Source organism: Theropithecus gelada, chromosome 5 (assembly GCF_003255815.1).
Source record: "Theropithecus gelada isolate Dixy chromosome 5, Tgel_1.0, whole genome shotgun sequence".
Taxonomy (NCBI): domain Eukaryota; kingdom Metazoa; phylum Chordata; class Mammalia; order Primates; family Cercopithecidae; genus Theropithecus; species Theropithecus gelada.
The window spans coordinates 66,005,786-66,031,644 of record NC_037672.1 but is presented as its reverse complement, the minus strand read 5'-3'; the positions used below and the strand labels follow the sequence as shown (position 1 = coordinate 66,031,644).

At 40.3% G+C, this 25,859-nt stretch overlaps 3 protein-coding genes across 4 annotated transcripts in view; 1 reads left to right on the top strand and 2 right to left on the bottom strand.

Annotated features, from left to right (window-relative positions):
- Positions 1–564: 564 nt before the first annotated feature.
- CXCL9 (C-X-C motif chemokine ligand 9) lies at positions 565–10,627 on the bottom strand. Of its 2 annotated transcripts, none has more exons than XM_025385359.1 (4): positions 6,607–6,738; positions 5,366–5,492; positions 4,022–4,106; positions 565–2,922 (listed from the first exon to the last, which is right to left on the bottom strand). In XM_025385359.1, exons 1-4 carry the CDS (start codon positions 6,668–6,670, stop codon positions 2,821–2,823), a joined length of 378 nt encoding a protein of 125 aa, XP_025241144.1. In that variant the 5' UTR covers positions 6,671–6,738; the 3' UTR covers positions 565–2,820. The 2 variants fall into 2 exon arrangements, with proteins under 2 accessions (XP_025241144.1, XP_025241145.1); XM_025385360.1 differs by lacking the exon at positions 6,607–6,738 and adding an exon at positions 10,305–10,627 and having other exon boundaries at positions 685–2,922.
- Positions 10,628–10,694: 67 nt separating this feature from the next.
- ART3 (ADP-ribosyltransferase 3) overlaps positions 10,695–25,859 on the top strand; it is a 98,431-nt gene continuing 83,266 nt past the window's right edge. Inside the window, exon 1 of the mRNA XM_025385701.1 lies at positions 10,695–10,814. The gene's annotated coding sequence lies outside the window, so the exon portion shown is untranslated. The remainder of the gene's footprint in view (positions 10,815–25,859) is intronic.
- Positions 20,666–23,125, bottom strand: CXCL10 (C-X-C motif chemokine ligand 10). The gene is made up of 4 exons (XM_025385706.1): positions 22,960–23,125; positions 22,280–22,406; positions 21,956–22,045; positions 20,666–21,518 (listed from the first exon to the last, which is right to left on the bottom strand). Exons 1-4 carry the CDS (start codon positions 23,018–23,020, stop codon positions 21,500–21,502), a joined length of 297 nt encoding a protein of 98 aa, XP_025241491.1. The 5' UTR covers positions 23,021–23,125; the 3' UTR covers positions 20,666–21,499.

Below are 25,859 nucleotides of genomic sequence, written 5' to 3'. Positions count from 1 at the left end.
TTTAGTTCTCCATCATAACTACTTGAGGCTTTATAATATTTAAACGTACAATTTTAGGGATAGAAAAGAACACATGTTGGCTTCCTGGGTATACACCTCATTGGAATAGTGTTACTCTTGAGGATTGGGAAATAGATTGAATTCTACATAACCCCCCCCCCTTTTTTTTTTGGACAGAGTCTCCCTCTGTTGTCCAGGCTGGAGTGCAGTGGCATGATCTCACCTCACTGCAACCTCCGCCTCCTGGGTTCAAGCAATTCTCCTACCTCAGCCTCCCACGTAACTGGGACTACAGGCGCATGCCACGACGCCCAGCTAATTTTTGTAATTTTAGTAGAGATGGGGTCTCACCATATTGGCCAGGCTGGTCTCGAGCTCCTGACTTCAAGTGATCCACCCACTTCAGCCTCCCAAAGTGCTGGGATTATAGGTGTGGGCCACTGTGCCCAGCCCCACATAACTCTTTTAAAACAATGTTGTTATAAGGCAGTGTTGTCATATTTTCCATAGGTTTTTTTTTTTTTTTTCCGGTCCCCGATCAGCCCTTTAAAGAGCTTTCATGTGTTATCTCAATTAGTGCTACACTTTATTTGAAAGCTGAAAAGTAAATAATAAAGACATGAGATTTACTATTAAATATTCAATAGTTGAAGGGTATGTTCAAGATAAAAAAAAATCAAGATCTGTTTTCTGATTAATGGTCTATTTATTGATACCATTCTATTTTAACAAAGAACATATTTCAAATTACAAGGTATACAAGTCAATACTGTTTTGAAGTTAAAAATTATTTGCTTTGAGAGTATATGTGTGTATGTATATATGAGATAAATGATTATAACATGTGTGTGTTAGTGATAATATGTGGTCCTTGGTTATTAGTTATATACTGTGTACCTGTGAGATGCAAGGTAAGTGGGTCACAGACTCTCAAATTTATGAAACACTTAGATTTTTCGGGGAAGTTACATGGAAGGAACTAGGGAGTTTCATGATTAGATAAGACGTTCGGGTGGGATCTCCACTGGACAGCACTCTAAATCATCAGCAGTGTGAGCAGTGATACAATTTGAGAAAGTGAGTATAGGTTTAAATTCTGGCCACAGACAACCTCTCCTACAGAATTCACTGAACCTCCTCTGGAAGGAGGTTTCCATGTCCTGCAGAGGCTAATTGAGCACCAATCATGCCTCCACTAACTGACTTGGCTGCTTCCTCTAGCGCTTAATACTTCACTGTTCCCTTTCTTCATGGGAGATAGTGTGGTAATTGATAATCACAATACAAACTCTGAAACAAGTAAACGGACAATAAAACTCATATTTGCCTAAAATAAGTTTTGAAAAGGATCTTGGTGGCTATCTTGTTAGATCGTAGAAAGCTGAGGCTTATTGGGAAAGCCCTTTTCCTTTGGGAAAGGGAAGTTTTGTATGGTTGGGAAAAGGTTGGTCACTGGCTGATCTATAAAGTCCTTTTCATTGCAAGATTATATGATTTTCGGTAAACCGTATATTTTTTAAAAACAGTTCAGAATATCCGCAAGTGTTTTACCACGTGCTTCTTATTGTTGGAGAAGCTGAGCAAACATCCTGTCATAAAAAGACAAGGATGTTGCATCATCCCTGGTCCCTGTAGTGAGTGTCCTGAAGATAATAAGTAAGAGGTTACCAGGGGCTAGCCAACATGGAGTAGCCAGGAAGGAACCAGCACCTTCTCCGAGACAATGGTCTGACTGCCCTCCTGCCCATAACAACATCAATTAAAAATTATTAAAACCTAGTTCCACAGTATTATTAGGCACTGTGGAAGAATCAGGGAAATAAACTGTGGTTCTTGCCCTCCAGGAGCTGACAATCTGGTTGGAGAGATAGGATGAACACACAAGAATTGGTTAACCATTTAGTGTTCACCCATGTGGTACTGAACCAAGTGAAATAGGAGTTTTAAGATAACTTGTGTGTCCAGAATGGTTTATTTAAGAGTCAGGACTTGAACTAAGCTGGATTGAGTGAGGATGAATAGGGAGAAGAAAGCATTTCTGTGGGCTGTTGGGGACAAGGTGAGAAAGGAGTCAACTCAGATAAATCAGAGCATATGACATGTACACTGGAGAGGAGGCAGGCACTGAATTGTGGTAGGATGGAGAAGAGCTGACTTGAATGAAGCAAAGGGGAACAAAAAGAAATAAAATGGTCAGCCTGAGCGGGCAAGATAGAATCACATGGCTTTCAAAGCCAGAAAGGAGGCTATGAGAGCCACACACTGGTGATCTCCAGTGGTGATACCAAACAACAATCAGCATGAATCTCTCAGACACATTGTGTGTGAGGTCTGTAGGCTGATTCAAATACAGAGGTTGATGGCCACAGCAGCTTGGTGAGGTCCAGCTCAATTTCAAACTGCTTGGCTCACCAGCGTGCTCACAGGCTTAGGACTTGCAGACATGTGCCTCAGATACTCTCTGGAGGCTGCAGTGCGTGGAAGCCTAGGGCTGCTCTTCCAGACAGCTGTTGTGTGTGGGATGGGGTTGTGTGAACATCTGTGTAGACATGGGTATTACTAAAATCACGGCCTTAAGCATGATGAAATTCAATTGGTGGGCAGTAGAAGAACAAAGACAATCATAGCCTCTAACAATTCTTAACGTTTAGATTCTTAAAATCAACTTTCTAACTTTAGTTACAATTTCAGAGTAATGTTTTAGATGTTCTAGTCAAATTAACAAGCCTTTGTATTATATACCATCCTCCTTTGGAATGATCTTGGTATAATTAAAACAGAACATTTTTAACACAGAATACTTATTGGGGAAGTGGTCTCTTATGCAGTCTTCTTTTGTTGAGGGCGTTGAGATTTTCTAACTTTCAGAACTTTCTTTTTTTGATGTTTTTTCCCATTCTTTTGCTTTTTCTTTTGGCTGACCTGTGAGAAGGGAAAAAAGGGCAATGTTTCTGAATCTTACCATTTTAACCTCCTTATATTTGGACTCTCCTGATCATAGTCTTTCTTTACTCTCAAAACCACATTAAAGTTGCTTCACTCTCAGAGGGGCTCCCTTACATTCTCTCTACTTTGCTCACTTTGAGGAGGAGGCAACAGCCTTCTAACTGGCTGTCTTTTGTCTATTCTTCTGACTTATTACATTCTCCTGGCAACCGTGCTTACCACTCTCCTGCCCCAGCTACAACCCTCTGAAGTTGGCACTATTTCCACGTTTTACATAGGAGGAGGCTGAGGCTTGGAGAGGGTGACTTTCCCAAAACTGGACAGCTAGTATGTGGCAGAACCACCAGTCTGTGAGACTCCAGAACCCCATCTCCCACCCACATATTCTGTGGCTCTCTTCAAATCCAACTCCTTAGTGTGCCATGCAGGATTCCTCCTGCTTTATCCTGATCTACTTTTCTGCCTCAGTCCCTTCATTCTCTTCACACAAACTCCAGCCACATTAATGGAGGCTCCCTGAACACAGCCAAGTTCTCTCATGATTCTACTCTTCTGTTCACGGTCTCCTCACCTTCCTGGCAAATTACTTATCCTTCAACACCCAAATCAAGTATCACCTGACATGAGAAATCTTCTTAACACTTTCTCCTGCCCCATTCCCCCAGCAAAGTTAAGTACTCCCTCCTTTATGTCTTCAAGATTCTTGTGCATACTTTTATACTTCTCACATTGTATCATAATTATTAGCATATGTGCTACAACAGGAAGGGATTATACCTTATTATCTTTGTATCCTCTGTGTCTACCATTAAATTCTTTACATACTTATTGTATTAAATAAGGACAAGCTCTGTACCCCCAAGGAACACACATTCCTCCCGTGGAAGACAGAGAGGAGATACTATATGTAGGAACCTAATTTTGTCCTAGGAACAAAATAGAAGCACCATAATATGAATGAAACATGTATTCTTAAAAGTTATGTATTCTTATAGTGTTAATGAAAAAGCAGATTCCTTGTCTTCTAAAGTTAATTTCTAAAAGAAAGAAATCTTTGATCCTCCTTTTCACCAACCTGTTTTTCCCACTTTTTAATCAATTCCTTCACATCTGCTGAATCTGGGTTTAGACATGTTTGATCTCCATTCTTCAGCGTAGCACTGCCAAATAAATAGCAATGAGATAGTTTTTTCTCATTAATAATTTAAATGCTTTTTCTCACAAATAATGAAAATCAGTATGAATTTTGCTGAGTTTTCTAATGAAACTGCTTAAAATTATTTCCTAGGACAAGAAGAGTCACTGGTTGAATTTTTTTTTGAGACTGAGTCTCGCTCTGTCACCAGGCTGGAGAACAGTGGTGCCATCTTGGCTTACTGCAACCTCCACCTCCTGGATTCAAGTGATTCTCCTGCCTTAGCCTCCCAAATAGCTGGGACTACAGGCGCATACCACCACGCCCAGCTAATGTTTGTATTTTTAGTAGAGACGGGGTTTTACCACGTTGGCCAGGATGGTCTCGATCTCTTGACCTTGTGATCTGCCTGCCTCAGCCTCCCAAAGTACTGGGATTACAGGTGTGAGCCACTGCGCCCGGCCTTGGTTGAATTTTAAAAATTACTTACAGTAGACTGTCTGGAAATAATTTAAATATTTCTTTAATTTTTCTGTATAGTCTGAGAATAAGAGTAGTCAAGGATGATTTATAAAGACAAAATATGCACACATCCTTTAACCTAGCAATTCTAATCTCTAGAAAGGAAAGAATTACGGACACAATACTGCCACAATAAGTTTTATTTCAGCAGTAATAATTTGGAAATAATCTATATTTCCAACAACAATCCTGGTCATATAAATTATGGTTTATCCATATGATGAAATACAGTTTGGCCATTAAAAATGACATTAGGTAAAAATGACATTACTAAAGATTTACTGACATGAGAAAATGTTCACAATATAGTGTTAATGAAAAAGTGGATTACAAAACAGTGTATAGTGTATGATTTAATTTTTGTGTTTATGTATTGTGTATGTAAATACATATCTATGTTATGTACACATGAAGCAAGTAAGGGAGATTTAGAAAACTGTATACTAAGGGGTTAACAGTATTTGTCACTCAAGGGTAGAATTATGAGTGATTTTTATTTTCTTCTATTGTGTTATCTGCATTAAACATTTTGTGCAATAAACACGTGTTACTTTGGTAATATGTCATTCTTGGGGCCTAATCTACCAGAAATTCCTTGTATTTTTAAGGAGAAGAAAAGAAAGGAGCTGCCCAAGTTTATGGAGGGGCTAACCATCTGATTTTTAAGTGTTTCTATGGGCAAGCACTCCAAGGGTAAAACTCATGCTAAATTTAATGTTCTTGCCAATATGGTGCATGCATGTTAGCTGGGTTGTTACTTACATGATTTCAGTTTTCTCGCAGGAAAGGTTTGGAGCAAATTGTTTAAGGTCTTTCAAGGATTGTAGGTGGATAGTCCCTTGGTTGGTGTTGATACAGGAACAGCGACCCTTCCTCATTACTGGGGTTCCTGAGGGAAAGAAAAAGAGAACACATCAGTATAGGCCAGTGTTTCAGTTTAGGTGATCTCTCAAAATGATACATTTGACTGAGTCATGATTATTGCTATCATTTACTGAGTGCCTAAAAATCATCACCACAAAACTTTGAAGGAGGTATCATCTCTATTTTATACATAAGGAAACTAAGGTTCAGAAAGATTAAGAACAAAGTCATACAGCTTTTAGGGAGCAGGGGCAGGGTTTTAGCCCAGATCTCTCTGAGTCCAAAGGCATTGCTCTTAACTACCACACTGTTATGTCCTTGGGAGAAAAAGAGACTTTCACAATATTTAATAAATGCCTACCACAAGACAAACAGATAACTAATTCATGTATGCTATGCTGATCACAGTTTCTTAAGCAACTCCTAAACCATTTATTATTTATTATCTGATCTTAGGGAATGAAACTGGTGTTGGTGTTGAATAGAAAGCACTCCTTTGTAACCAATCACCACTTCCATCCTCATCCTCTCTCCTCCCCACTGCCTTGCTTTTCAATAGTGTTTAAAATTTTTGGAAACCCCTTAAAATACATTATCTTAATTCTTAAATTCATATATTTACTTGGTACCTATTGTATTACATGCCGTACATTGTGTAGCAGTCAGAAAAGGTATAACTACAAAGTTCTATTTTACAGATGATGAGGAAACTGAGGTCTAGAAAGATTAAGTAATTTGTTTAAGGTAACAAAGATAGTTAGTAAATAGATTAGGGACAACCTCTCTGATTATTGGTTGGATCCTTAATTGGTTAGCCACAGATTTACTTATCAAAAAACAGTATCAGGGAGAAGAAAATAATTTAGGAGATAGAGTTTCATCTCACTATTACCCAGTTCAATGAACATTTATTGAACACTTACTAGGAATTCATACACCTAGACTACAAAGACTTGTGTTTGACTTGGCAGATCTAAGTTATGAACTTTGGATAACTGATCATGTCACTGAGAAGCTTTTATGGGTGACCAAATATTACTCTTCAATGCAGGCAAAACATTCACCTTTATCTGGCTAATTAAGATTCTTTTACAGTGAATCATTTCTCTTACTTTGCAACCTAACTCAGAACCCCTTACCTTGCACTCCAATCAGAACCAGGAAGATGATGCCCAAGAGGAAAAGAACACCACTTTTCTTCATAGTGATAGAATGGAGTTCCAAGTCACTCCTGTGTTGGATTTTGAGCCTGAGAAATTCTTTAGAGAACACATTTTGGGAATCATATTTATTTAGGAAATTCATTTATCTCCTAAACTCTGATTGGCTAGCATCTTTAGCTGAGCTAACTAAATTAACCACAAACTTGATTGTGCTGGGGGAAACCCTAGTCTCAGATCCAAGGGAATTTCTGCATGTTTTTATTTCCATTTCACATAAATGGGTGGTTTATAGTAAGGGATGTGAAACTAGCAACACTGATAGCCTTTAGCATATTCACAGCTGCTCACCTGTGTGAAGAATAGGTTATATAATGAATATGCTAATGTTATACAACAAGGGTTGGAGATGTGGTTTCCAGATGGGAAATATTAAAGTCCAGATAAGTAATACACTTTTCAAATTCCCTTACTATTTATGGCATGTTCTTCTGCATAATAGATGGCTACATTGATATTTTCTTATATTGCCCACCTAACAACTTAAAGCACCTGAATTGCCTCTGGGACCAGATCATTTTCTATTAGTGGTAAGCTCATTTTGTGTCATTCCTGCTACTGTTTATTATTTTTTAAATTATTAGATTGGTTAGCATAAGGGGTCAGTTGCATGTAAGAGACCCAAATTGACAGTGGCTAAGAAATGCAATGAAAACGAAGATAAATAGCTAGGACCTAATTAAACTAAAGAGCTTTTGCACAGCAAAAGGAACAGTTAGCAGAGTAAACAGACAACCCACAGAGTGGGAGAAAATATTCACAATCTATATACCTGATAAAGGACTAATATCTAGAATCTACAATGAACTCAAACAAATCAGTAAGAAAAAAACAAACAACCCCATTAAAAAGTGGGCTAAGGACATCAAAATACAATTCTCAAAAGAAGATACACGAATGGCCAACAAACATATGAAAAAATGCTCATCACTAATGATCAGGGAAATGCAAATCAAAACCACAATATGTCATCACTTTACTCCTGCAAGAATGGCCATAATCAAAAAGTCAAAAAACAGTAGATGTTGGTGTGGATGTGGTGATCAGGGAACACTTCTACACTGCTGGTGGGAATGTAAACTAGCATAGCCTCTATGGAAAACAGTGTGGAGACTCCTTAAAGAACTAAAAGTAGAACTACCATTTGATCCAGCAATCCCACTACTGGGTATCTACCCAGAAGAAAAGAAGTCATTATTTGAAAAATGTACTTGCACATGCAGGTTTATAGCAGCACAATTCACAACTGCCAAATCATGGAACCAATCCAAATGCCCAACAATCAATGAGTGAATAAAGAAACTGTGGTATATATATACACAATAGACTACTACTCAGCCATAAAAAGAAATGAATTAATGGCATCTGCAGTGACCTGGATGAGATTGGAGACTATTATTCTAAGTGAAGTAACTCAGGAATGGAAAACCAAGCATCATACGCTCTCATTGATATGTGGGAGCTAAGCTATGAGGACACAAAAGCGTAAGAATGATACAATGGAGTTTGGGGATTTGTGGAGAAGAGTGAAAGAGGGGTGAGGGATGAAAGACTACAAATAGGGTGCAGTGTATACTGCTTGGGTGATGGGTGCACCAAAATCTCACAAATTACCACTAAAGAACTATTCATGTAACCAAATACCACCTGTACCCCAATAACTTATGGAAAAATAAAAAAATAAACAACAACAACAGAAAACAGTGGTTAAGACAGAAGCTTATTTCTCCCTGAAAGACATAGGTGGATTAGCACTTGGATGGTGGCTCTTTCCCATGAGGTCTTCCAGGCTCCTCCTTTCTTGTGTTGTCACCATCTCTGGATTGCTGCCCTCACGCACATGGCCAAAGGTGGCTTGCCACCATGTCCAATTTCCAAGTATAGGATGGTGAGAAGGCAGAAAAAGGGCATGTCCCTCCTTTGTAGACATCCTAGAAGTTGTACTCATCATTTTCTATCACCTCCTAAGGGGGCAGGCCTTAATCACATGGCTACACCTAGCTGTAGGGGAAGTTAAGAAATGTGATCTTTATTTTCATTGACTAGCTAAAGACTGGAGATTTCATTATTGTAAAACAATGTTTCTTAACTTTTTTCATTATAGACTCAGCTAAATGAAAACTAAATTTAATTTCTTCCTAAAGAGAGAAATCAAATGCTAAGAAATAAGATTTTGGCCGGGCGCGGTGGCTCAAGCCTGTAATCCCAGCACTTTGGGAGGCCGAGACGGGTGGATCACGAGGTCAGGAGATCGAGACCATCCTGGCTAACACGGTGAAACCCCGTCTCTACTAAAAATACAAAAAACTAGCCGGGCGAGGTGGCGGGCGCCTGTAGTCCCAGCTACTCGGGAGGCTGAGGCAGGAGAATGGCGTGAACCCGGGAGGCGGAGCTTGCAGTGAGCTGAGATCTGGCCACTGCACTCCAGCCTGGGCGACAGAGCGAGACTCTGTCTCAAAAAAAAAAAAAAAAAAAAAAAGAAATAAGATTTTGTTGGGTAGGGTTGAACTTTGGTAGGCCACTAGTCATTGTAATATCTAAGATTTTTTAGCTCTCCAAGAACCGATTTTTGTCCCCCTTGGGAGCAATTTACCTCTCCTCTCATTGACAATGCAAGCTGTAGAATTGGAGGAAAATGGATACTAGCATTTTATGTCACATGGTGCACATTTTTTGACTGGCTTCTATACAGATTATTAATACTTAAATGGAATTACAGAATTCTTTTTGAAGAAAACATGTGGTGACCATTGATACAGCTTATCCATTTGCTCATGCTTAATTTTGGTACTGACTGTGGCAATGCATAGAGTGGAGATAGGTTCACGTTCCTGCTTTACTACTTAATGACTGTGTGCAAAATACTTAATTTTTGTGAGCCTCATCTCCCTCATTTAAGAAAATTATTAGACCTCATGGGGTGTTAAGATTAATGCTAAGGACAGATTGTCGACTGCAAAGCATCACAGGACTTGTGGCTGTTCTTTCCAGCAAAGAAAGGAGGAAGGAAATTTCTTAGGATAAAAACTAAGACCCAGCACTGTCGGTGCTACCCTCCTTTCCAGCCTCTTCTTGCACAGCTCTCTGCTCCCATCATTTTGTCTTCTCTCAGTTTTCTTTTCTTTTCTCCTTCTCCTTCCCCTCCTGTCCCCTCCCCTCTTCTTTTCTTTTATTTTCTTCTCTTTTTTCTTTTCTTTTCTCTTCTCTCTGAGACGGAGTTTTGCTCTTTTTGCCCAGGCTGGAGTGTAATGGTGCAGTCTCAGCTCACCCCAACCTTCATCTCCCAGGTTCAAGCGATTTTCCTGCCTCAGCCTCCCAAGTAACTGGGATTACAGGCACCTGCCACCATGCTGGGCTAATTTCTGTATTTTTCGTAGAGATGGGGTTTCACCATGTTGCCTAGGCTGGTCTCGAACTCCTGACGACAGGTGATCTGCCGGCTTAGGCTTCCCAAAGTGCTGCGATTGCAGGCGTGAGCCACTGCATCCGGCCCTTCTCTCAGTTTTCAAAGGGGACAATGCTCCTTCCCATGGCACTGTTTTTGCTCATGCCATTCTTCTGCCTGGAGAGACTGTGCATGCTCCTCATTCCTGCCCTCCTGCATAGCAGTTATTTACCATAGTTACCCAGGCCAGCATCATTTCCCTGGGAAGACTTCCCTGAACCCCAGAGGAGCTCTCACGGCACACTTACAGAGACCTCGCTGAGCCCGTGTCCGCGGCAACGCTACGTTTCCTTGCGACCCTATGGTTAACATTTACTTCCGCCAATAGGCAAGGAAGGCCTGCGAGGGTCCCCGTCTGAGCATGGTGCTGAACACGGTGCCTGGCACCCAGTAAGCGCACACACACGAGGGAAGGAGCTCGGAGCTGGCACAGCAGGTCTGGAAGTTGGACAGGGTCTGCAAAGGGCTGCCTGGCTCTAGGGGCCTCACACGCAGTGACAGCCGGGCCCGAGGTGCATGTACTGCGCATGCCCAGCCAACCGGTCTTCCAGAACCTTCTTTCGTGAGGAGGTTGTATCCGGAGCTCTCAACGCTCGCTGGTGCTGCTCGTGGTGCCACTGGGTACCTTTGCTGCCAGTGCTGATCCAGCCGGAGGCGAAGAGAAGCACTTTGGGGGCAAAAGGTAGTGGTTGTGCCTTTGGGATCGCTCCTCTCTGTCCCCTGAGCGGCCCGCAGCCTCCCCAGCCGAGATTGCGGTGCTTTTGGGGGTGGGTGGGAAAGTTCTCGGGGGCGGTGGCCATGAGCAGAGAGGCCTGTTTTGCAGGTTTCACACGAGGCTTGGGTGAGGCCAGCAGGTAAGGACGGCCCCAGAAGGGCTAGGGCACTGGGCTTCGGGTATCCCTGGGCCGTGGGCTTCAGTGACTGGGACAAAGGCCCTTCGGATAAGAGAAAGGAGGTGTGGGGGTCAGTTAGGAGTCACTGAGGCCAGATCTTATTTATTACCCAAAAAGCGGCTAATTTTCTGAGGTAGCAAGCGGAATGGGAAGGCTTCTCTCGCCTGACCCTGCTTCATGTTGAAACTGTTCTGCCATGGTAGGGTAGGGCCCCTCCGAGCAGGCTGGGGCCGCTGCTCTCAGCTCAGGCCTGTCCAGACACTAGTTTCCTGGGCTTCGTTTAGGAACTTGTCATGCAACGTCTGAGAGCAGCCACCTTCTCTCAGGAAGCAGGCAGCAGGAAGGAGAAAATCCCATTGATCATTGCATTTATGGCTAGACAAGGCTTTTAGGAGAAACAGAAACCTGGTGAGAGGATGTTGCAGGCCTTTCTCACAGCCCTGGGAATGGAGCCAAGGATGATCTAGAGTTGAAATCAGCAGTTACCAATTCCTTTTTGGACAAGAATTTTAACTTCCTGTGCCTTGAAAAATTCCAGTTCTGTGTCCGTAGGGGATCCAAATGCTGATGTGACCCCAAAGAACTTTACCAAGTGGAATTCTTAGTTTTCACGGGTGTAGCCCAGCCTCTCCCTTGAATCTTTTTGGTTGTGGAATCGAGGTGTTCTGTTTAATTATCCAGGGTGACTGGCTGTCGCGGGGACGATAAGAGCCTTCCTTTTTTACTTGTGAGAGGAGAAGTTTCTCTCATAAAGAAACCTCCAGGCCTGTTTGAGTTTCCCTCAGTGTGGACTTCCCCTCCTCTCGGCAGCTGTTAGTACTAAACTGACTAGAAAGGGATTTATTTCTTGAAAGTCTTCTGCCCCAAGAGAACATTTTACTTTTTTTTTTCCCTCTCCTCTCCTCACGCAGGGAGTCATTTCTTCCTTCCTAAATACAACATGGTAGGTTACATGCAGGCAAATCCTAGCTGTGGAAAGTTTTACATCCTGTCTGCCTCTAAATCACTAAGAGAAAGGATAAAGTTCTTTCTTTGCTAATCTTATTATCTGACTTCTTGGTTTATATTTCTCATGTAAAACTGAAGGACTGGGTTAGGTTTGTGAATAAACAATTTTGAGAGAGCATGTTAAGGCCATCATGTAAAGGACAAGTTTCCGAAAATGTTGACGATAACATTTTTGCTTGGTGACTTTAGGCAAGTCAGCTTGTAGTCTGATGATATGTAACAACAGCCATTAAGAAGCTGCTGACTAACCTGAAGAAAAATTATCCTGAAAAGAAAATATGTTTATACTTAAAATATCCATATTTATTTAAAATGGCACTTTAAAATTGCCTATGTAAGTAATTTTACAAGAAAAAAATCCACATTCTTAAAAATCTTCATTTACTGTTTATCATTCACTTCATTCACCAAACTTTTATTCTTATGGTTCTAGACTCTGAGGACACATATATGAACAATGATTTCCTCAAGGAGCTCACAGTTCAATGGGGGAAAACAGCATGTACGTTAACACTTATTATAGAAGAAGTGGTATGATAAAGGATTGTACAGAATAATTGGAGGTACAGAGAAGTGCACAACCCTGGCTGATGGGTTAGGTCTGAAAGGGAGACACAGTTAGGTCAGACACAGCTGTCTGAGTTAGGTCTGAAAGGGAGAATTGGCTGGAATCTGTTACAAGAAGAAGGTGGGGGAATATTCTAAGCAAGAGGCGGGAGAAGGTATGCCAAATTTGAGAAGCTCCAAGTACTTTAGCAAGGGTGGAGGGTAGAATGAATAATGGAGTGGTGAGAAATTGGTCTAGAAATGTGACAGGAACAACATGATGAAGTGCCTTGTGAATCTCTATGTGGGGAGGCGACACTGCAGAATTTTGACTAAGGGAATGACATGAGATTTATACACACACACAAACCCCTGTATATACATCTGCCCCTTGACCCCAGTCTTTAATCTTGTTTTACTTGAACATTTCCTTGTGTCTACATAGTTTATATATTTGTAAAATGTTCTCATATTTCTAGCCTTTTCATTCTCAGTGCTGTGTCTTTGAGTTGTTTCCAATAATGTCTCAGTAATACAACAGTGCTCTTCCTGTTTTAAAAAAGATTTTACTCTCTGGGGATATTTCCCATCTTTGGAACTATAGGGACAAGGGTTAAAAACGTTTCTGTATCTTCTCTAACATTTTGACAGATTGCTTGCCAGAAAGATTGGGCTATCAGTATGTAGATGTATCTGTTTCACAATCCTCTTGTCATTTTATTTACTTTTGTTCATTTAGCATGGGAAGATTGGCACTAGAGATGAATGTTAATTCCCTTTTCTTTACAAATTGATATTTTACTTTGTATTGGTTTAATGTCTTCATTTCCTACCTTTTCAAGACCACTCGTCAAGTAGAGTTGGAGTATTGACCTTGTAAATATCTGTCAGTTCTTTACATATTTTGATTAGGAAGCTCCAATGCATTTTTAGTGAAAATATTTGCTTTTTCCATTTTGTTAAATTAATTTCTTTCATAATTAAAAAAAAAAAGAAAATGCAAGTTAGGGGCTGAATTGTGCTCCCCGACCAAATGCTTATGTTGAAAACCTAACTGCCAGTACCTCAGAAGTTGACTGTATTTAGAGATAGGGTTTTTACAGAGGTAGTTAAGTTAAGGTGAGGTCCTTGAGGAAGCACAGTCTTTGGACTTACTAGACCAAGATATTAAATCAGCGGTCTTAAATATACTCAAAGAGCTAAAGGAAATCATGTACAAAAAACAAAAGGAAACCAGACAAAATGAGAATAACAATACAGGGATAGAAATTATAAAAAAAGGAACCAAATAGAAATGATGGCGCGGAAAAGTGCAAAACTGAAGTGAAAAAATTTAATTGATGGGTTCAGCAGCAATTCTGAGCCAGCAGAAAAAAGAATCTGCAAATCTGAAGATAGGGTAATTGAAATTTTCAAGGCTGAGAAGTAGAAAGAAAAAATAATGAAGAAAAGTGAACAGAGCCGAAGAGACCTATGAGAAACCATCAAGTGGACTAATACATGCATGATATGAGTTTCAGAAGGAGAAGAGAGAGAAAGGGACAGAAGACTATTCACAGAAATAATTACTGAAAACTTCCAAAATCCAATGAAACATATGAATATACATGAATCCAAGAAGCTCAGTGAACTCCAAGCAAGTTAAACTCAAAAAGATCCACACTGAGGTACATAATAGTCAAGCTGTCAAACCTTAAGAGACAAAGAATCTTGAAAGCAGCAGGTGAAGTGATTCATCATATACATCCAAGGGATCCTAGACAACATTAACAGCTGATTTCTTATCAGAAACCAAGGAGGCAAGAGGGCAGTGAAACAACATGTTTAAAGTGCTGAAAGAAAAAATAATCTGTCAATGAAGAATTCTATATCTGGCAAAACCACCCTTCAAGAATGAAAAAGAAATGAAGACATAAATAGACAGAAGCTAGGGGGAGTTTTTTACTAGTAGACTTGCTCTCCACAACATATTGAAGGCAGTCCTGCAGGCTGAAATGAAAGGATACTAACTCAAAGCCATATGAAGAAATAATACTGGTAAAGGTAACTATGTAGGTAATATAAAAACCAGTATTATTGCACTTTTGGTTTGTAGCTCCTTATTTTTCCTATGTGAATTAAAAAATGCATAAAACAATAATTATAAATATGTATTAATGGGCACACAGTGCTGTAATCTGTGACAATAATAATTGTCAAAGGGGAAGGATGCCGATGTATAGGAGCAGAGTGTGTTTGTTTACTGTTGAAACTAAGGTGGTATTCAAACTAGGATGTTACAAGTTTAGGATGTAATCCCCAAAGTAACCGGTAAGAGAATAACTAAAAATATACAGAAAAGGAAAGAAGGGACTCAAAACAGTACACTCTAAAAATTCAGCTACATACCAAAAAAGGCAGTAATGGAGAAATTGAGGAACAGAAAAGTAAGACTCTTAAAAAATTCAGTAGCTGAAAGTCAAAGTAAAACCTTCCTTATCAGTAATTACTTTAAATGTAAATGTATTAAGCTCTGGCCTAGTGAGCTTATATGTATATAAGGTTTGATTTGCTTTGGTTTGTTGAGACAGGGCCTTACTCTGTTGCCTAGACTTGAGTGCAATGGCATGATTATGGCTCACTACAGCCTCAGCCTGGCTCAAACAATCCTCCGACCTCAGCCTCTCAAGTAGCTGGGACCATAGGCATGCGCCACCATGCCCAGCTAATTTTTGTATTTTTTTGTAGAGATGGGTTTTTGCCATGTTGGTCAGTCTAGTCTTGAACTCCTGGGCTCAGGCGAGCCTCTGGCCTTGGCCTCCTAGAGTGCTGGGACTATAGGCACAAGCCTGGCCTAGGTTTGTTAGTATTTTATTGAGGATTTTTACTCTCTCAATATTCATGAGAGATATTGGCCTGTTGTTTTCTTTTTTGATGTGTCTTTGATTTTGGTATCAGGGTTAATACTGGCCTTATAGAATGAGTTTGGAAAGTCTTTATTTCTCCTTCATGTCTAAAGGATATTTTCACTGGATATATTATTCTAGGTTAAATGCTTTTTCTTCAGCACTTTAAATATGTTATGCCATTCTATCCTGGCCTGTAAGGTTCCATTGAAAAGTTTGCTGCCAGACGTATTTCCAGATATTTGAAGATACTTGAGCGTTGCTGTCTAAGCCATATTTGCATTAGGAATACCCAAAGCCCAGTAATACTGTAGTTCTTGCAGACTCAAAGAGATACCTCCTTGGTGGTCTTAGATAAGATTTGGAAGAATTCTCTGGATTACCAGGCCAACTCTTGTTCTCTTCCCTTAGTTTCTCCTAAACAAATGAAGTCTCTCTCTCTGTGCTGAGCTGCTTGGGGCTGGGGTTGGGGTGACACTAAGCATCCCTGTGGCTACCACCACTGGCGTTGTGCTGGGTCAGACCTGAAGCCAGCACAGCACTGGGTCTCACCCAAGGCATGTTACTATAACCACTGCCTGGCTACCATCTGTGTTTGCTCAAGGCACTGCAGCTCTACCATCAGCATGTGGAAAAGTCAGCCAGGCTTATATCCTTCCCTGCAAGCAGCAAGTTTTCCCAGGCACCAGATGGGCACAGAGATGCTGTCTGGGAGCCAGGGACTGGAGTCAAAAAACCTTAGATATCTACTATTCTGTTGTGGCTAAGCTGACACTGAAACTATGAGACAAAGTCTTTCCCATTCCTCCCTCCTCTTTCCAGAGGCAGAGGAGCCTTTTATTCATGCCCGTCACCACAGGCCCATGGGATGTACTGCCAGGCTACCTACCACTAATGTTCACTTAAGGCCCAAGGGCTCTTCAGTCTGCTTATGGTGAATGCTGCCCAGCCTGGGACTCACCTTTCAGGGCAGTGAGCTGCCCTCTGGCCCAGGGCAGGTCCAGAAATGCCATCTAAGCCAAGGCTGGAATTGGGGACCCAAGAGCCCACTTGGTGCTCTGCTCCACTGTGGCTGAGCTGGTACCTATCTTCAAGAAAAAGTCCCCTTTACTTTTCCTTCTACTTTTCTCAAGCAGAAGGAATCTCTCACTATAACCACCACAGTTGGGAATGTGCTGGGCCTCACCGAAAGCCAGCCTGTCTGAGTCTCACCCAAGGCCCACTGTGTACTACCTGGGTATTGCTGCTGGTTATTCAGGGCCCAAGGGCTCTTCAGTCAGCAGGTGATGAATCCTACCAGCACTGGGTCGTTCCCTTCAAGGCAGCAGGTTCCCTTCTGGCCCAGGGCATGTCTAGAAATGTCATCCAGGATCTAGGGCCTTGATTAGGGACCTCATGACTCTGCCCAGCACCCTGTCCTACTGTGGCTGAACTGGTATCCAAGTTGAAAGACAAAGTCCTCTTTACTCTTCCCTCTCCTCAAGCAGAAGGAAGGAGTCACTTTTATTGCTGTGAGCTGTGTTGCCTGGGATTGGGAAGGGTGGTGCAAGCACTCTCTGTGCTGCCCTGGTTGGTGTCTCACTAGGTCATGTTCCCCCAACTAGGTTGTGCACCCCCGAAGTCCACTGGCTCTTCAGCACAGCATTAGGACTGCCTAGGAGTTGCAATCCTTGTGGCCTAGACTGCCTTTCAGATTTATTTAGGACCCCAGAGCACTGTAGCGAGCGGAGGCAAGACTTGCCAAAACTCAACTTCTAACCACTAGGATGAGTGATTCCCCTTTGCCTAGGGCTGGTCTAAATGCTCCCTCCATGGGCATCAATTGAGTTCAGCCTAATTTTGCTTTCCACTCTGACAGAGCAGCACTGGGTTCCCCCAAGCACACAGACTATCTTTCTGTGCCACATGGCCACTGCCAGGGGAAGGGAGAGGGGTGGCATTGGCAATTCAAGACCATCTTTCCTACCTGGTTTTAACTTCATATCACTGAAAGAGGTACTGATTAGTTCAGCCACTTTGAGAAGCAGCCTGGAGATTTCTCAAAGAACTTCAAATAGAACTACTATTCAACCCAGCAATCCCATAAGTGGGTATATGCCGAAAGAAATGTAAATCATTCTACCATAAAGACACGTGCACACGTATGTCATCACAGCCCTATTCACAATAGCAAAGACATGGAACCAACCTAGATGCCCATCAACGGTGGACTTCATAAAGAAAATGTGGTACATACACACTATGGAATACTAAAAAAGAACAAAATCATGTCCTTTGCAGCAATACAGATGAAGCTGGAGGCCATCACTCTAAACAAATTAACACATGAACAGAAAACCAAATACTACATGTTCTCACTTATAAGTGGGAACTAAACATTGAGTACCCATGGACACAAAGAAGGGAACAATAGATACTGGGACCTACTTGACAGTGGGGGTTGGGAGGAAGATGAAGATCCAAAAACGACCTATCTGGTACTATGCTTATTACCTGGGTGATGAAATAATCTATACACCATACCCCCACAACACACAATTTACCCATGTAACAAACCTGCATGTGTACTCCCTGAACCTAAAATAAAAGTTGGAAAGAAAAATTTCAAGAAGTATTAAATACAAAGTAGCATGCCATGAAAAGTCTCCCTGTGCTACGAATGGAATGCCAAGTTTACTGTGTTTTACATTGCCACATAAAAGGGAATCTGAACAAAGCAAATGGAGAACATATGCCAGAGCCGAGCATGGTGGCTCATGCCTATAACCCCAGCATTTTGGGAGGCCGAGGTGGGTAGATCGCCTGAGCTCGGAAGTTCGAGACGAGCCTGGTCAACCTGGTGAAGCCTCATATTTGTATTATCTACCAAAAATGCCCAAAAAAATTTAGCAGGTGTGGTGGCACATGCCTGTGGTCCTAGCTACTTGGGAGGCTGAGGTGAGAGGATTGCTTGAGCCTGGGAGGTGGAGGTTGCAGTGAGCCGAGATCACGCCATTTGCACTCCAGCCTGGGTGACAGAGTGAGACCCCATCTCAAGGAAAAAGAAAAAAAAAAAAGAACATATTCCAGAAAGGAAGTAATCCAATGAAGTCATGGGAAAAAAAAAATGGCCCCACCAAAAGATGAAAAATATAAAAAAGATTAGAACTAAGTGTGTTTTTGGAATACTCAGGAAAGGAGTAAAAAAGAAAAGTAGAATATTTACAGAGAATAAAAGCAGTACTATTCTGCTGATGGCTCATATTGGCTAGGGAGAGCTAATGGTTAGATTTTCATGAATTATGTGAGTTAGTTTTTAAATACAGTCGTTATTAAAAATTAAACTATGTACTTGCAATTGAATGAACTATGTTAAAATTATACTACAACAGATTTTATTGTTTCTGGGAAGATGATCAGTGTACTGTACATTGAAGCTCATTAAATAAAAAAAATTCAATCTGATAAAAAAGCAATTCTTGGCCAGGCACAGTGGCTTACGCCTGTAGTCCTAGCACTTTGGGAGGCTGAGGCGGGTGGATTACGAGGTCAGGAGATCTAGACCATCCTGGACAACACGGTGAAATCCCGTCTCTACTAAAAATACAAAAATTAGCTGAGTATAGTGGCGTGTGCTTGTAGTCCCAGCTACTCAGGAGGCTGAGGCAGGAGAACCACTTAAACCCAGGAGGCGGAGGTTGCAGTGAGTTGAGATCGTGCCACTGCACTCCAGCCTGGGTGATAGAGCAAGACCCCGTCTCAAAAAAAAAAAAAAAAAAGCCTGCAAGAGTATCTGTGGTATATACAGAGGAGTAGAATTGCTGGAGCATGGGGTATGCCAGTGTTTAGCTTTATGAGATAATGCCAAACTGTTTTGCAGAGTAGTCATAGCTATTTTTTCTCTCATCAGCAGTGGAAGCGCATTCCTCATTGCCTTGCATCCTTGGTAATGGTTGCTATTATCTAACTTTAAAAGTTTTGCCAGTTTAGTGGTGTGAAATATTATTTCATAATGGTTTGAATGTACATTTTCTTGATTACAAATGAGGTTGAACATCTTTGCATGTTAGGGGCTTATGCTTTTGTGAAATTCTAAATTCTTACTCACTTCTGTTTCTTTTTTTTTTTTTTTTTTTTTTCTTTTAGAGATGAGGTCTCACTTGGTTGCCCAAGCTGGAGTGCAGTGGTGCAGTCATAGCTCACTGTAACCCCAGACCCCTGGGCTCAGGTGATCCTCCTGCCTCAGTCTCCTGAGTAGCTTAAAAGAAAAATTTGGTAGAGACCGGGTCTCACTGTGTTGCCAGGCTGGTCTGAAACTCCTGAGCTCAAGCAATCCTCCTGCCTTGGCCTCCCAAAGTGCTGAGATTACAGGCATGAACCACCGCACCCAGCCTTGTCTTTTCCTTTTTGATCTATGGAGATTCTTTGCATATTCTAGATGCTAATAATTTGCTTACTAAATGTATTGTGAAGATCTTTTTTTTTTTTTTTTTTTAATTTATTTATTATTATTATACTGTAAGTTGTAGGGTACATGTGCATAACGTGCAGGTTTGTTACATATGTATACTTGTGCCTTGTTGGTGTGCTGCACGTGAAGATCTTCTTAGTAAGTAATTGGATGTGGGAGGGGAGGAAGAAGTAGTATAGAATTACTCCTAGGTTTCTAGTTTGGGAAACTGATTGGATGATGGTACAATTAAACTAGGACATAGAATAGAGGGGGAGAAACAGATCTCAGGGAGAGGGGAATTAATTCGGAGTTTAAAGTTCCTATGGGATATTCAAGTGGAGACGTCTTAGAGAAATTTGGCTATTGGGCTGGATGTGGTGGCTTGCACTTGTAATTCCAGCTTCTCTGGAGGCTGAGGTCAGAGGATTACTTGAGCCCAGGAGTTTGAGGCTGCACTGAGCTATGATTGCACCACTGCACTCAGAGGAAGACCCTGTGTCTAAAAAAATAAGAGATTGAAAGAAAAAAAAAAAAAGAAATCTGACTATAGGGGTTTGGAGATTAGGCCAAGCTCTGTTATGCTACATTAGTTCTGTAGGATCTTATATGATGAGCCTTTCAGAAGATTACAGTTGGAAGGAGAGAGAGTGGTAATTCTCCAACTCATTTGTCTTCTGCCCATCCCGCCTTCCTCTCCAGGCCATGGATTCTCCAATCTAAATTTCTTATGAAATAAATATCCCAACCAAGTGACACACAAGACACTTCATCTTAGTTAATAATTACTTTATTAACCTTTTGGTCTTTCAACATTTAGATAGTCTTTCTCAATATTTCCAGGAGAGTACTTCATTTTTATTTTGAAAACCATTCAACACATTTATCTTACATAACATGCAGAGCATATATCTATCTGTATTTTTAAAATTTTCCTGTTACTTGTTGATACATAGTACATAATTACATAAGTTATTCCATGTACACTGAAAACAATATAGGAAATATATACATCTAAGACTTCTACTTTGTACAGTCTTTCATTAAATAAGTAAATAAGAAAATGTATTTACACATACATTTTCAGATGTTTCTACCTTCCTGTATCTATTTGGAATTGTATGTAGGTAGCCACTGAAAGAATATGGGCCCCTTGGGAGGATGGCAGTGGAAGTCCATGAAGTAAAGGGCATTCTTTAAAAAGCAGATTGTATTATCATTTTGATTGCCTTTTAGTTATTTGAGATTCTGAGAATTCTGATAAACCCCAAAGCAGAAAGATTCCTTAGTACCCTTGGAAGATGGGAAAGGTGAGGGAAATACCGGAAGCAGGGCTAGGACTTGGCACATCCACTAAGAACATAGCACCGCAGTACAGCTTACATTATAGTGCCAGGGTAGAGTTATTACTGAGTAGCTTAGGATGATGAACATTGACCTTCCTACAGGAGTAGTAGCAGCTGATTTGTGACCATGATTGGTCACCTTTTAATGGAACTGCAAACTAAAAACAATTAGGGCTTGACATATACTCCATGTAGGGAAGTGATGGGAGAGGCAGCCTCTGTGTGGTCCATTCTTGGCAGCACTTTGTTTCCCTCTGGTTTTAGGGAGATCTTTTAGACCTGTAAGAAGAGAAAGGGGACATAAAAGTGTGATATTCAGACTCTGACTTCAGACTGGGTTTTGCTTGGAACATATTCAGTTCATAGATAACCCAAAGATCCTCAGGTAAAGGATGTGATGAACTTTCCTGCTGCTATGCATTCATTATGGGTTACAGGGGCTGCTTTTTTTAAAAGCCATGAAAGACTTGGGGAAAATGTGTCAGTTTTGCTTAGATAGTTATAGCTGTACTTTAAGGTTGACAGGTAATCAGGGTAACTTCTAATACTTACCACATAAGATGGTGCCTCAGCATTTAAATAAATGGAGGTAGGAGAGGGCATGGTGGTAACATACTTTTAAACCAGTGATTGCAAAGCAAACCACAATGCAAGTATTTCTGACTCCCAAGATTGCCATTTCCTAAGAGCAATTCTGCAAGCAAAAGCAAACCTACCTTTCCTTGCTAACTGCTTTCAGTAAATTCTTGATGGCCTTAGATTCTGGATTCAGACACCTCTTCTCACCCTTCTTTTTCATTGTAGCACTGCAGAAATAAATAGGGATGAAAATATTTAAAACAATGTTGGGTCAATAAAACAGATGGCATACACAGTTCTGAAGTCCGACATTTAAGTTGCACTCTGCATGTTTTTGTTTGCTGTACATTAGTTTTATAATCATCATAAACCCTTACTGATCTTTTGTTATTATCATTACATATTTAATACAGTATATAATTACAACCAGGGAAATGATAATCAGATGGGATTTCACTCACATGATCTCAACATGTGGACAAAATTGACTTGGAGGAATAATTTCAAGTTTTTCTAAAGACCTTGGATTAACAGGTTGATTACTAATGCTGATGCAGGTACAGCGTACAGTTCTTGAGAGAGGTATTCCTGTAGGAAAAGAGAAAGGAACAGCAGAGAAAGTTAGCACAGTATTCATGTTAGACATTTAATGTAGACTGGTGGTATTTAGCAGAACCTATATCCCCATATTAGCAAACAGTCACTTAATCTGAGGAGGAATGAATCGCATCATAACACAATTGTAAATGATTAAATAGTTGATTATCTGGAAGAAGAGAATTGCAGCTTATTGATTATAAAGTCAAACCCTTAAACACCGTTCCTGTGGTTCATTGAGCTTAGTTAGGTAAGGAAGTATCTATCTCATCTCTCTCCGCATTCCCTCATTTTCTCTCTCTATCCTCCCTCTTCCCCATCTCTTCTGTCCTCCTTCCCTTTTTCCTTCTCTTTCTCTTATTCTATTTGTTTTTCTCACTTCAATTCATATAAGTTTTATGATCTGAGGGAATCTCTATTTATTTCCCTCTTATTTATAAACATGCAGTGAAACTTTTACAAATACATTATTTCTGTATTTTTAGAATTTATACCTATTCCTATTTCTCATTTTACAAATTAAGTATCCTTTGATGTTCCTTACCTTGAATGCCACTTAGAGTCAGAAAGACAAGGCAGCAAATCAGAATGGTAGTTTGATTCATGGTGCTGAGACTGGAGATTCCTCTGCTGCAGACTCAGAATATGTCTAAGCAGTTGAGGAATGTCTCAGAAAACGTGAGGCGAGTGTGCCGTATTTATCTGCAAAGGCATTTTCCCTCCCTAATTCTGATTGGATAACATTACAGTTGACTTAGCAAAACCTGCTGGCTGTTCCTGGGGAAGTCCCATGTTGCAAAATTGAAGGTATTATGTTTGTTTATTGTAGCCTACAAGTATGGAATTTCCCTCTGCCCCTCTTTTTTTGGTAATAGTGAATTAGGTTTCACTTTCCAAAACATGAACTGTTTCTTGAAAAAAAGAACTTCATTGCATATAGAAAAAAACAAAGGTTGCAATCCATTCTAACTATGCTTTTTCTCAACACTTAAACTTTTATAGTTAATTTCAGAGGCTATTTTAAAAAATATCCCCAGTAATAGAAATTTTTCATCCTTTATAGGTAGACCTAATTTTTTGGTAACAGCAAGTTGTGCCTGATTATTAGAACAGTGATTTACCTGGACAGTGCTCCTTGATCAAATACTATAAAGTAATAGGATTGGCTTGCTCAGACAAGGTCAAAGATATGGAACTGGCAAGTTTTAAATAATTCAATAAATGCCTTGTTCATTCATAACACCATTAGATTAAGTAAACAGCCTCCAACATAACTATTTTGAGGGAAAGCACTGCTCATTTGGGTATCTAATTTCTGGTGTGTTAAAACAAGTTTCATGTCCTACAGCAGTCCCTGAATGAAAACATCATAAGATGGTATCTAGGATGGTGGGAGAAAAGGATTCATAGCTATCTTAGGGTTATTGTAAAAAACAAAGGGTGCTTTTTGAGGAAATGAATTTAAAAGGGGAGGTATGCATAGAGACAGACCTTGGGAAAGCAGCTTGAGACAGGAGGGAAACAGGTTGATTTAAGATGGGTTCAGCTGCAAGAGACTGTTAAATGCAAAGGAAAAGAAAAAAAGTGTCAGCCATTGAGCTAGTAACAATGATAACTGAAATTGGCACAATTTTAACTGGATGATGAATTGTGGCAAAACTTAATTTCTTAGCATTCAATAGTACTTGGCTGATTATTTATAGCAGTAGAAACACATGATACTCATATAATGGAACACATGTTGAACCTGAAAGTGGAAATCTAACAGAATCCATGGATGTAGTGGTCCTTGGTTGTGTTCTTTGTGAATGATTAATAACAGGGAATCCATGATGAATTACTGTTTCAAAAGCAGGCACCACCCTGCAATGAGAGATCTGAGGCAAGTGATATTTAGAACCTAGGAAAACATATGGGAGTTCTTTTCATAGTCAGCTGGGCTGCAACAATGCAGGGATTGGTCAGGGAATGGAAAAGCTTCCATCCTAGGATGAGGCTACTGTACCTGGCAGATACTGTCTCAGAACCTGGTATCAGGGGCCAAGAATAAAGCCTATATCTGCAAACTGGGCACACACAAGACTTGGATCCTCAAATGCAGGAACTTCATCATTGGAACAGAGAGTGAGTTGCTTGGGGCAAATGGAGTTTGCTAGAGAGCTGAATCCCATGTTAATCTGTTCTAGGGACTGGAATAGAGCTAAGCTTTCAAGTGAATAAGTCAGCGGAATTAGCTGTGGGAAACTGGAAAGACAAAAGAGAGGGAGGCGAGGTAGAGACTGACAGAACCCGAAAGACTTTCACCTAGCAAAGAGGTGTTCCTTCTGATGAGAGAAAGGCTTATGAGAAATAGTGACATGGAAGGATGCTTCCATGTCTATTTATGCAGAACAAACATTTGCCTGTGAATAGAATGCCAACAAATTTCAGAGAAATGTCTGACATCATGAATGGAAGAGGCCCGGAAAAGTTCAAGATTAACCAATCAAAACAAGAGATGGTGATGGTTTTATTTTAGTTAGTATCTGAGTTGTCAGCTAAGATGTCTCTATATAGAAGACAATGTAAAAAGGAGATACTTGATAAATGGACTAAAAATCTGTTATTAGGGATAAAATATTTGATTTTTACTAAACATTGTATTACATAACTGTGTGCCAGACATTGTTTGAACTGCTTTATGAATATTGACTCATTTTATCCTTATAATTTCTATCCTGACCCAGCCACTCTCTATTTTTTTCACCATAGATTATTTTTTACCTGTTCTAGAACTTCATATAAATAGAACCACTTAAGTATGTACTCTCTTGTGCAAGACATCTTTTGCTCAGTATGTTTCTTAGATTCATCAATGTAGTTGCATGAATTAGTAATTTGTTTCTCTTTATTGATGAATAGTAATCCATTGCACAAACATATCAGTTTGTTTCTTGTTGATGGACACCTTGACTGTGTTCAGATTTTAGTTATTATATATAAGTCTGCCACGAAGATTTTTGTGTAATTTTTTTTCTGGGCATATGCTTTTGTTTTGTGGGGTACATATGTAGCAGTGGAACATGATCGCTTACTTTTTTTATTTTAAAAACCTAAGTGATCATGTCACTCTGCTGCTTAAGACCTCAAACAACTTCCACTTAGAATAAAATCTAAATTTCTAATTAAGCTGCTTTACTAAGTCCTCTATGATCTGGGTGCTACCTGTTTGTCCAACCTCATATCATTCCTTCTCAACCACTACAATCTGGTCAGTGGCCCATACACTGGCAGTTTTCTCCATCTGGAATGCTTTTCCTCCTGTTTGTCACATAGAGTGTTCCTTCTGGACATTTAGATTTTAGCTGGCTTGTACCTTCTCTTGTCACACAATCTGAAGCAGACGTGACTTTTAATTCTCTACATGGCATTTCATACTATTTGATATTCAGTTCATTCTTTTTT

Coding starts and splice junctions, on each gene's coding strand:
- CXCL9 (XM_025385359.1), bottom strand. CDS start 6,670: ATGAAGAAAAGTGGTGTTCTTTTCCTCTTGGGCATCATCTTCCTGGTT. Junction 5,493..6,606: donor GGTTCTGATTGGAGTGCAAG/GTAAGGGGTTCT, acceptor TCTTTCCCTCAG/GAACCCCAGTAATGAGGAAG. Junction 2,923..4,021: donor TTAAAAAGTGGGAAAAACAG/GTTGGTGAAAAG, acceptor CCCTTCTCACAG/GTCAGCCAAAAGAAAAAGCA.
- CXCL10 (XM_025385706.1), bottom strand. CDS start 23,020: ATGAATCAAACTACCATTCTGATTTGCTGCCTTGTCTTTCTGACTCTA. Junction 22,407..22,959: donor GACTCTAAGTGGCATTCAAG/GTAAGGAACATC, acceptor CTTTTCCTACAG/GAATACCTCTCTCAAGAACT. Junction 22,046..22,279: donor TGTCCACATGTTGAGATCAT/GTGAGTGAAATC, acceptor TTATTTCTGCAG/TGCTACAATGAAAAAGAAGG.